The sequence below is a fragment of the Gymnodraco acuticeps genome, unplaced genomic scaffold, assembly GCF_902827175.1.
Source record: "Gymnodraco acuticeps unplaced genomic scaffold, fGymAcu1.1, whole genome shotgun sequence".
NCBI lineage: Eukaryota > Metazoa > Chordata > Actinopteri > Perciformes > Bathydraconidae > Gymnodraco > Gymnodraco acuticeps.
The window spans coordinates 8,505,525-8,517,245 of NW_022992351.1; the positions used below are offsets into that span (position 1 = coordinate 8,505,525).

General features: G+C 39.0%; 2 protein-coding genes and 2 non-coding genes across 5 annotated transcripts in view; 2 read left to right on the top strand and 2 right to left on the bottom strand.

The window, feature by feature from the left end:
* The window catches only part of LOC117541872 (solute carrier family 26 member 6-like), a 30,552-nt gene extending 29,614 nt beyond the window's left edge, over positions 1-938 (bottom strand). Inside the window, exons 1-2 of one of the 2 annotated variants that reach the window (XM_034209140.1) lie at positions 503-938; positions 55-190 (exon numbers count right to left, since the gene is read on the bottom strand). In XM_034209140.1, coding sequence (XP_034065031.1) covers positions 55-182 — 128 coding nt within the window. In that variant the 5' untranslated portion in view covers positions 183-190; positions 503-938. Of the gene's footprint in view, positions 1-54 lie in introns of both variants that reach the window. The other variant, XM_034209139.1, reaches the window with a different exon arrangement.
* A 1,079-nt stretch (positions 939-2,017) lies between these two features.
* Positions 2,018-2,089, top strand: trnam-cau. The gene has a single exon. It is a non-coding gene; the product is annotated as a tRNA-Met (tRNA).
* Positions 2,090-3,008: 919 nt separating this feature from the next.
* Positions 3,009-3,080, top strand: trnam-cau. Its single transcript has one exon. It is a non-coding gene; the product is annotated as a tRNA-Met (tRNA).
* A 2,093-nt stretch (positions 3,081-5,173) lies between these two features.
* The window catches only part of LOC117541873 (solute carrier family 26 member 6-like), a 23,371-nt gene continuing 16,823 nt past the window's right edge, over positions 5,174-11,721 (bottom strand). Inside the window, 9 exon segments of the mRNA XM_034209141.1 lie at positions 5,174-5,384; positions 6,103-6,240; positions 6,550-6,604; positions 7,813-8,022; positions 8,168-8,257; positions 10,116-10,185; positions 10,938-11,044; positions 11,194-11,289; positions 11,536-11,613. Of these exon segments, the coding sequence (XP_034065032.1) occupies positions 5,362-5,384; positions 6,103-6,240; positions 6,550-6,604; positions 7,813-8,022; positions 8,168-8,257; positions 10,116-10,185; positions 10,938-11,044; positions 11,194-11,289; positions 11,536-11,613 (867 nt within the window). The 3' untranslated portion in view covers positions 5,174-5,361.

Here is an 11,721-nt window from a genome sequence, read left to right on the forward strand (position 1 = left end):
CGGAACATGTCTCAGTGTGTTTAGAGAGATTAGTTGAGATGCAGCAAACTTTACCTCATTGACTTTTTAAGCTTCTCAGACAAAGATGTTTTTGAGTCTGACTTTTCTGCCATCTCATCCACGGCTCCTTCGTCCAGGATTTCCCTCTGAACGTTGTAGCCCGCTCGTCTCCTCTCCTCCATGGCTAAATCTAGCAGCGACATAAACAATTAACTAGCTTCTATATTTGTTTAGTCAGAAAATCCAGCTCTTATATTTTTCAATGCCTATTGCTCAAATGCTGCAATTGTATTTTTAACAGTGTTTCCCATGTTGTTAGAATAGACATTCAAATATATATTTAAAATTCACAACACATTACCATATCTTTAATATTTTAATCTTAATATTGTTTTGGCATAATAACAGCTGTAAAGAATATAATTTGATAAGTCCATGCTCATTCAGGTCCTAATCACGATCCTTTTGGGACTGAAGGGTTTGATTTGTTGATGTTAATTACCTTTGTGTGCTCAAGCTGTATCAGCAAAAAAAGTCTTAATTAAGTTTTTATAATTATTATATATTTTTTTTAAATGCCACGGACCTACTGAAGCCCTGAGAAAAAAAATATGCAAGTTGAGTGTGATCAATATAATTGTTTCCGGCGCTGAGAAAATAGATCCAAGTCGAGGTCTATTTCTTGTCAGTAGTTAATGCAAATATTCCAGCTTTATAAAAAACTAAACAAATCTCAAATCATAAAATGGCACATCCCTCTTGATAAAAAAAATCAATCCTTCCTGTGTGCAGAGGTCCCTGGGCTTCTGATTGAATCTGCTGTAGATCCTTCCTTCAGATCCAAGCGGCTCCAAGTGGTATCAAAAGACAAATCATGTTTCGCCAACAGACAAAAGCCAGGTTTGATTTTATAATCCCAGAGAGGAGTCTCTGACAAAATAGACAACCAAAAAACCTGTGCATATAAATGTTTCTCTCCTCCCTATCTCCTCTCTCCTTCAGTTGTCTCACGGTGAGACAGTCTCCACCTATGCTGTAGCTCGCCACTGTGCGTAGTGACGTTAAACAGAAGTCTAGATGGAGTTGGACATTGTTGTGGAGTGAGAGGGCAAAGTTCTAAACAGTGCATGTTGTCCTGTAGAGGAAGCAACAAAAGTGTAATAAACTAGATAGGACCATGTATGTTTGATCATTTACAGAGTAAGTTTATGTAGTTATTGTAATTAGATTTGTATTTGTCTTGTTAATCACCTTAGTCCAAGATAAAAAAAATTAAAATGAAACTAAAATATAAGCCTTAGATATGTCCTATCTGTGTGTTTCTGTCTAATATTGTTTCTGTGTTTGATTAGATTTGTCAACAATTTCAGCTTAGTCAGTAAAAGCCTTGTTAATGTATTATTACTACCAAAAGTGAGTGAATTCAGATAGCTTGCCTTATCAGTGGAAGAACAGACAATGGTTAACTTTTCAGGACAAACAATATGCTTTCTTAAAGACAAACCGTGTTTTATAGCTCTGATCTTTTCATTAAAATGTCACACTACACTATGGTCTTTTTTTCTTCCCTTCTACAAAGTCAGACAGTAAAGGTGCAAGTGGTTTGGAGTCCCATCTGGGTTGACTGACTGCCAGCAGAGGGGCACTCTCTGAAACAAACACATTAACATCGAATAATCCCACGTGTAATGATCACAATGGAAAGCCGGTTTTAATTCAACTGGAATTTATGACTTGCCCATGTTTATGGTGTAAGAAGCCCCAGTGGCCTAAATAATTCATTAAAATCTTCTCAAAACTTGTGTCGGAAACACATCTGTTTGCACGTTGCTCTCTGGCAGGCTGGGGAGCTGCGTCCCACGCTTGAGATGCGTTAAGGTGACATCTGTACATTTGGGATGAATAATATAATACGGTTTAGTCCGACATTCATCGACAGAACAATCAATTAAGTACTAAATATTATTCGACATTCAAATGAAGTTTTTTTATAATGAAGTCATACAGTCTACCACGCAGCAGAGTGGCGCAGCGGAAGCGTGCTGGGCCCATAACCCAGAGGTCGATGGATCGAAACCATCCTCTGCTAGGTGTTTTGAAGCGGCACAGTTGACACATTATCACGATTTGCTGATGATGAATGAACCTAGTATGTTTTTCTCTGCATGATTTGTTTTTACCTCTCCTTTCAGCTCAGTCATTAAAGTTCATTTATTATTTCACCAAAAGAGAGTCAATCTAAGGGCGTCACTGGTTAACTTATCGGGACAAACAATGTGCATTCTTAAAAACACAGTCAGATTTACCGGTAGATAATAGACTATTATCTTTACTTTGCCAGTTGTGTAAAGTTACTAAGTACATTTACTCAAGTTACTTTGCAGATTTTGATTAATAATGTGAAATATAAACAACACTTTGATAAGACTTTAGTTACACTTACACCCGGAGTAAATCATGATATAATTCTGAAATGGACGGATCTGTATAATGAGTACTTATGATTATATTATACTTTTGTACTTATAACTGAGGAGTATTTTGATTGCAGCAATTTCACTTGTAACAAAATATTCGACTTTTACTAAAGTAGACGATCTAGGCTTCTCCCTAGGCTACATGTAGGCTACATTACTGAGTCAAAAATGTTGCTTGACTTCCTCAACTTCTCTCAACAGCCTCTCTTTCACTGGCAATCCCCCTAGCAGTTCCAACACTAACATTAAAAACGAATTATTTCAATCTTCTCATAACCTGTGTCCGTCCCATACATGGGAGCACCATGCTCTCTGTTGGCTGACGGGGGCTGCGTCCGACGGGCTTGAGATGTGTTTAGGGGACATCTGTACATTTGAGGTTACTCAATATAACATGGGTTTTTAGACCACGGATGTATTATAAGAAGGTTTAGACGTGCATTGTTAGAACAATGAATGAAGAAATGCATAATATATCAGGCATTCAAACAGATTATATTTTGTTGCTGAACTCATGGCGTCACTCCAGACAGCAGAGTGGCGCAGCGGAAGCGTGCTGGGCCCATAACCCAGAGGTCGATGGATCGAAACCATCCTCTGCTAGGTATTTTAATGCAGCACAGCGGACTCCTCGTTTACTTAGAACCACATTATCATTTGTCTAACTACTGGAATACCACAATTCGTTCGTGGTTAAAGTGACTTTGGTATTTATTTGTCTGATGATAAATGAACATAGCACGTTTTAACGGGATGTTCTGTTTTGACTTAAAAGTGTGTAACCATACACAACATCGGGATTCATTTTAACGCTCTGAAAACACTGATATGATGTGGTGAATTGTCGGAGGAATGTAACAATGGAAACGGAAATGTTTTCATACCGGAAAAATGTTGGCTCATCAATAAAGAGTAACTTGATATTGTTTTTGATGACTCAAACCTTGCTGTCACAGTTGGGTGAGTTTAAAGGTGCAGCAGAGCTCACTCCTGAGTCCTGACAACACCCAGAGGCGATCTGTGGGTTACTGTGTTGTGCTTGCTCAACATTTATTTTTAATTCAAATAAGTAGGCTACGTTTGAATATATATATACATTGAGACCGGACACTTTTAAAACACAACATGTTTTAAGCAATTAACTTTTATAAACTTTGAGCCATGTTAATTTCCTTAATGACGCATAAGACTGGCACCAGATAACAAGCTTTTACATTCATTAATGTAATTATCTTATCAATAAGAGAGTGGAATCAATAGTGACTCATTGATTTTTTTATTGCATACCCACTTACTGTAGTTTTGAAATGTTTCTTCTTTATTCAGTAATGCTTCATTTTTTATTTGGCATTCATTTAACTATATTTTGTATCTTTTCATGATTTCTGGCATAAACAGTTGCACAATAATGATAGAGCCAGGAACTAAGGAAAGGAGCAAAACATATAAGGTATTGAAAAACATAAAAAATAGAAAAGCAAGAGAAAAGATACGACAATTTAACTAAATTACTGGTTTCCCCCCCAAAATGAAAGGTTTCAGTCCTCATTAATCACTCTTTACAATGTGCATGAAACAGTGTCCTATCCACCATACATTTTGTAGTTCTATCATTGTTGTGTCCTACCACTTGGTTATAACTTCTTTCATTCACACGATCTGCATCTGGAAATTAAAAATAAACTCATAATGCCAGTCATACTGGTTTATTTTTAAATTCCAGATAAGACTTAATCCAAACCACAGAACAGGATAGACAGAGACTAAGACACAATTATGAAAGTAAAGTTGACTCCCATCCTCGGTATGTGAAAGTTCAGTATACAGTTTTTTTTGTGTGTGTTTTGTAACTGTTGTTAGCTGCTGCAGGGATCCAAGTTATTACATCTTTATACTACGTTATCACACAACACAGTATTGTATATTAACAGCAGTACTGTAGTGGCGGATTAATTTGTCACATTGTCAACTTTTTCTTTATTTTATTTGTGTAACTAAAGTTTTAGCCAAATGAATAAGGCACTCTCCTCCTAAATCAGACACATTCTTACCAAGTTTCTCCTCTTTGGAAGCTTATATTAGCAATTTCTTTATTGACTATGTACACGTTGCATACTCTACGGTAGCCAAGGGGAGAGGGGGGACTTCAGGTTCTGCTGTGCACAGTACAAGTAACCTTGGTTGCACAGACGGCATGAATACATTACTTTATATAAAATTGACCTCCTACATCAGGAAATGTGGTTGTGTCCTTTCTGAGGTGATTTTAAGCTAAGTGGTGCATTATAAAGCATGCCCAAAAAGTAGGTATGTGGGTTGAAACCAAAAATAACATTGGCACAGCCAACAAATGATATGATACCTACATGTTTTGTTCAGCAAGATTATCTTTACAAATAAACACATTTTTTAAATAAAATAAAATAATTTGAATCAAATGCAGTCACCAGAAGAAAAAACCAAACCAAACTGCAGTTGCATGCCTTTAACCTCACCACCAATAAGCTAAAGGAGGAATAGAGTTTGAAGTAGCTTGTGCTAACCATTCACCTTATTAAAGGAATGTAACTAAAAACGTATTAAAAAACATTTGCCCAAAGATGAGGGAACTGTAAGTGCAAAATGCTACATTGATTCCAGTTTAAAGACTGATTCCTGCCGCACCATAATAATAAAGAGCTCAGTGAGGGGGAACGTCATGAAACAATTACATTTATTGTTTGGAAATGTGTGAGAAGTGTACAAAATACGTATTATGAAAGGAGATATTTGGTGTTTCTGCCACCTTAAAGCCCAAACTATCAGCACAGTGTTCTTGTTACGGTGAGATGACTTAACTGTCTGTCATTCACAATTAAAGACCACAGTGATGTAGATTCAACATTCAGTTGCATCTGAAGTAAGTTCCTGAGAAGAGATCAAAACAAATAAACAAACATTAATATATTGTAAAATGCTGCTGTGCACTATATATTCAATGAGGTGTAAACTGAGTACTCCAATGATCTTGCACTCCTACATCATTGTAGGACAGGGTTACAATAGGATCAAAATTGAGGCAGCAGCACCAGAGAGTCTTCTTTAATTCTTCTTAAAGATACCTGGTGCGTATGCCTCTTAAACTGCTGCCATTTTGGTCTGGGATTCTGTTGTGTTATGCTTGTAGTGGCTAACGTCGCCTCACGGTGCAAACCTCCACCAGACATGAGGAGTGGGCTTCAGAGGTCTAGTAAGATCACTTCTTTTTAACACCACAAATCAATTTGTCTTTCTCATTTTAGGACTTACAGTCTCCAGCCACAACTGAAGCTTACTAAAGTCACATCGCTTAGTGGCACTGAGATTTTGGGCCGCTCATTAGAGGGCCACTAGAGGCTTTATCTCTTTTTTCACACATGCAGCAGTATTTCTTGACACCTGTAAACAGACTGCTGAGTGGAGTTCCCTTCTAATGTGCCTCCAGGAATACTGGAAAACTCATGGTCCAATTCAACAAAACATTTCTTAGGGCTCAAATTATATAAGAAAATATCTTAATTGCTAAATAAGAAAAAGGGCAAAGAAAAGATACATAATTTTAAAACACTGTTGAAATTGTTCTTTTTTTTTGTCTACAGATGCGTACCTCCAGAGGCTTGGGCAGGGTGCTGAGGCAGGGTGCTGAGGCAGTGCTGGACAGCATGATGGACCGATGGGAAGACACAGGAGCTGAACAGGCTGTCCCATATACAACCCTGAGTCTGGAGCTTAGATAACACTGTTTCTGTTGACAGACACAGGGAACAATTCCACAATGCAGGTAAATGGGACCAAATGTTGCTTGGTTTTGTGGTTGGATGTGTTTATGTGATGATTTGCAGCACACAAACTGTCACGGTTTATACATGAAAAAGAAAGCTATGTGTCAAGCAGAGCTACAGTAAGGGAGGGGTAGTGGGAAACTGACCTGAGAAAGCACGGCAGCCCAACTTTAGACAAAGAGTGTGTGTGTTTTTATGTGTGTGTGTGTGTGTGTGTGTGTGAAGAGACTTAGCTCTGTAGGAGATACATGAGCATGAAACATAAAGCTCACCTGGGCACGCTGCCAGACACACACTGACACCCTGGAGTCCCAAGTCTTCTACAACCTGACACACACACACACACACACACACACACACACACACACACACACACACACAACACACACACACACACACAAACCACACACACACACACAACACACACACACACACACACACACACACACACACACACACACACACACACACACACACACACACACACACACACACACACACACACACACACACACCACACACACACACACACACACACACCACACACACACACACACACACCACACACACACACACACACACACACACACACACACACACACACCACACACACACACACACACACACACACACACACACACACACACACACACACACACACACACACACACACACACAGCACGTGTTAAGTCTGTGAGGTTGATGAATGAATTTTCTTCTTCTTTTATCAATGAGGTCAAATAACAGTATTAGATAACAAAGGCATATCAGGGAAATTAACTACTCATCAAAACTGGGAGAAGTTTGAGACCATTAGAGGGTGTGTCTCATATCCTCATTATCCAACTGGCAATTACTGGTCATCTAGTTGAGCCTTAAATAATAATTTATTGTCAGTCTTTGATCCGCAGAGAGGAGCCAGTGTGAGGACAGCCAACCATTACGGCAACTGACCACTACAGATTGAGAATTGGCAGCTTAAGAGCAAACCATCACACAGTGATGTTTCCAACTTAACAGAAATGACTGAAGTGCTACATTTAGTCAAGCTAAAAATAACTTGAAACAACTAATGTGCTTTATTTTTTGTTTTGTTTGCAAATGTAGTATTTCCAGCAAACAAAGTGTCAAACTATTACATTGGTAAGACATTATAAAATGAGTTCAAAATGTTGAGATACTAACTAGTACATGTATGTTTATCATGGATAACTTCATCATCTTATATTGAAAAAGTAGAAAGGGATTCAAAAGTATGAAGTAGGTGTTTTGTAAGAAATATCATTTGTTGCATGAGCGATTGTTTGATTCTCAGACAAAGAAAGAGCATCAGCTGCAGTAACTCAAAGGTAATATCAGGTCAAATGTCCCACCCACACCGTTTGATTGACAGGCAATCTGTGGGCATTTTGGTGCAAACTCAACATCCTAATTAGTGCCAACCACAATAATCAAGAATGCAAATCAATCATTTACGAGATGTTTTGGGGTATTTAGCTAAAAAGAACTGAAGATGACTTTTATAATTCCCTTACCTTGCAGAGTCCTGTTTTGGCCACAGAGTCCACGAAGGTGACAGAGCTGAGATCTAGAACCAAGCAATGAGTGTGCGTCGTCGTCTCGGCTGATGAGGAGGAGGAGGAGGAGGAGGAGGAGGAGGAGGAGGAGGAGGAGGAGGAGGAGGAGGAGGAGGAGTAGGAGGTCTGGACTCCAGCTGGGTTCTCCTTCTGACCACGACTCACTGTCTGGATGTGGGGAGGAAAAGCAAATTTATCTCAACTCTATGACTAAACATCAACTCTTGATTTGATCTGAATGATCCTCTTTTATGTCATTCAGAGTGTGTGTGTGTGTGTGTGTGTGTGTGTGTGTGTGTGTGTGTGTTGGCACCTGTCTGATCTGTGTGAAGACCAGTTCAGAGTTGGCAAAATAAATAGGACTGGAAAGGGAGAGTATGGTCACTCCAGGGACTTGCTTTGCCTGAAAAACATCGAGAACAACAGAGACACACGCAGGACTTAATGTTGCACCTGCATTTTACAACTTGGCTCAATAGTGACACCCTGGATCAGAATTGGCTAAATATGTTGCATTTAAAGTCTGTATTTGCTACCCAAATGGCACAAACCGAGTAAGGAATAAATGCATTTGAAACCGTCTTTGAAACATACAATATACCACTTTGAGAAATGTCTACTTCAGGGACTCAAAAATCTGAAGTTTAAAAAAGCTCTGGCTATCGCATCAAAGACAACAAAAAAGGAAGACAACAGAATGAGGGAGAACTTCTTCACAGATATCCGCAGCATGCACCACCACTGATGTATGATGGGTATTTGACAGAGGGGAGATCAGGTGGCGGGAACAGAGCGGCGATGTTGACAGGGATTCTCTGCTCTGAGCCCAAACAGATTGCCTTTGGTGACAGTTCAGGGTTTTGATGTGGGACAGATGGCGTTTCTCAGCCAAGGATGCATTTGAGTGTGTTTTGGCTGCGTGACAGAGTGCTTCATTTATGAAAAACGGACCATCACAAAATAATTGGTTGTGTTATTTGGTGGAAGACACCGTGTTTTGATAGCTTGCAACATATATACTTCTCAAACTGGTTTATATTTATGAATGCCTTACCATTATGTGAAAACATTGCATTTACTCAGCGTGACAATGATCTACACGCCTGCACGTTACAGGCATCAGATGCTTGCTGTGTGAATGTGCATTTGCATTGCAGACGATGTGCTCTAGTTTAATAATGAGTGTGTAACGTGTGCAGATAAAAGACGGGACCTGGAGAAATGATTATTGACTGTGTTTCACACTGATGGCAGTTTAGATATGCTACTCCACAGCCTGCGATCGGCTCAGGTCATCAGGTCAGTGTGAGTCATCTTTCTATCAGTTCAGGGTCAGGAGGAGACAGGCTTCGGCATACTGAAGGTGTATTGTGGCCTGCTGCGCAATTATGAGCTGTAACAACATTACATTCACACAGTGCCATGATGTCGTTGTTTTATAAGACTGACTGAGGTGTTTTTAACCCTTTGCTGCATTCATTTTCTCCAGTATCAAGTGTCTGCCCCCTATTGTCCTATTCATTCCATACTTATTTATTATTATGGAAGAAATGTATGGTTGCACAACAGGAACATATAAGTAAAATGTGCGTGTTCTAGGATTAGGGGCCCAAAGAAGAAAAAGGAAACCAGCTGCTATATGGGAATGCTTCACGTTTTCTCCATTGAAAAGGCACCCTGGGGCACTTTTCCTGGACATTGGGGCACCTTACAGTGCACTTGAGCATTTATTATCCACCATAAAATAATCCAAGAGAGCACTTCTTCTGATTTCTGACATGGGGGCATATGGTATCCAGATGTGGTTTTCCATGCTGACAAAGCTGTGAACTTTGTCAGCCCTTTAATGATTGTATTCCTTTAAGAATCCCTTAACGTCTGTATGGCTTATGTCATCCACTTTCTCTATAACTATGACATAATGAGCCCTTTTGTGGCAAGATTGGAAGTCCATAGCTTTAGAAAACTGACTATAAGGAAAATAACTGATGTGTTGAGGCTGGTGGAGAAGGACAGAAACTCACCATGTTCATCCTGTAAATCTTAACACAGGGAAGGCAGAAGAAAGACAGAAAGAAAAATGATGCAAATTCTGAGTCTGCATTCAAAGCGTTGTTTTTGTCTCTCATTTGACTTCCTAATTACCTTCAGGCTTTACTTTGCTCTACTTATTGTGAGCAACATCAAACTTTAATCAAGAGGTTTCTTCAAACAGGTTTTTGGGAACTTGCTGTGAGAGTTATGAGACAGATTGAGTTTACCTCCGCGTACAGTCCCACGTCTCTGTAACAGTCTGTACCGGGAATACCACCCAAAACAAGAGTGGAGGAGCTGGAAGAGAAGACAGGATGAGAGACAGGGGAGAGACAGGGAGAGACAGGGGGTTATTAATGAGGGTGCACGTCTGTCTGGGTGACAAGGGGGAGGAGAAAATAAATTACAAAACTTCTTAGATGCATGAGAAAATATAATGAAATTAGTAAAAATGAATGAAAACTAAATAAATCTACACGATAAAGCTTTAGCACATACAGTATATTTAGAACACGATTCTCAGTCTTAACCCCTATATAATCAAATATAATCAAATAATTTGTATTTATTTATTCAAGGGAATGGCTGTTTTTTCTTTTCTGACCCAATTTGATCCTTTAAGTTACGAGCTGGCTTTTTAAACTTTAAGGCCACCACTGCCCCACCCTGATAATGTATGCAGATCCAAAATTAAATATATAATAAAATAGTAACTAAATATGCTAACAAAATAAAAATAAATGTCCCAAAACAAAATATCTTTTAGAAAGAATAGTGTTTTATAATATTTTTTATAAAAGGATGTTTATTTTCTATTTTAGGGACTTCTATTTCATTAATCAACATTTATTTATTTCAGGGTATTTTATATTATAATTCCATGTTTATTTCTTTAAGTAGACTTTTATGTCAAAGCCATATTTCTTTATATCATAAACATATTATTTTTAATTTTCTTTCAAATTGAATGGAATGGCAACCAATAAACATACCGTCTGATAATTATTAAACAGTAACTGATGTGAAATGAGCTGTTGAATGATACTGACTGTTGAGTCCTGTAGATGAGTGTGAGCAGAGAGAAGACCACGGCCACAGCCAGACCCAGGTCCAGGTTGAACACCAGCGTGGAAATCAGCGTGAAGACCCACACCAGCTTTAGAGAGGAGGAGAGAGGGGGGGGGGGGGGGCAGTGGTGTTTGTAGCAAGGAATTTATGCTATGAGTTTAGATAATGATGTTTGTGTGTGTGTGTGTGTGTGTGTGTGTGTGTGTGTGTGTGTGTGTGTGTGTGTGTATAGCCCACCAGGTCTAATCTGTCAGACTTCCAGAGCACACACACATCTTTGAACTGAGCCAGTATGCCCTTCAGGTTCACCACGATGATCACTGCCATCACTGCCTGGAACAGACAGCAGTGTGTGACTGAACTAATATGAGTCATCCTGAGGGTTAGTCTCTTCCAGATGGAGCGTGACTTGACTTTTTTTTCAAACATCTTCACTGATTTGCTCCATTATTTCATTGTCATCTATGGTTTATGGGAAGCCATACAGGCTGGAGAACTGTCAACACACACCTTTTGTTACTTGCTTAACAACACATGTGATTAAGATACATACTCTTTGTTATCCAATATGAGCGTTACCTTTGGCAGCTGCTCGAAGAGGTGACCGATCTTCAACAGGATGGTCAGAATCAACAGAGCTGATACCAAACCAGCCATCTTAGCATAGGATGAAAAGCACAGAAAGAAAAAAAAACAACATTGAAGAAAATAATGTGTAAAAGAGCCATTACAAGAACTTCTTCTCGAAACTCATTTCAGAGCAAA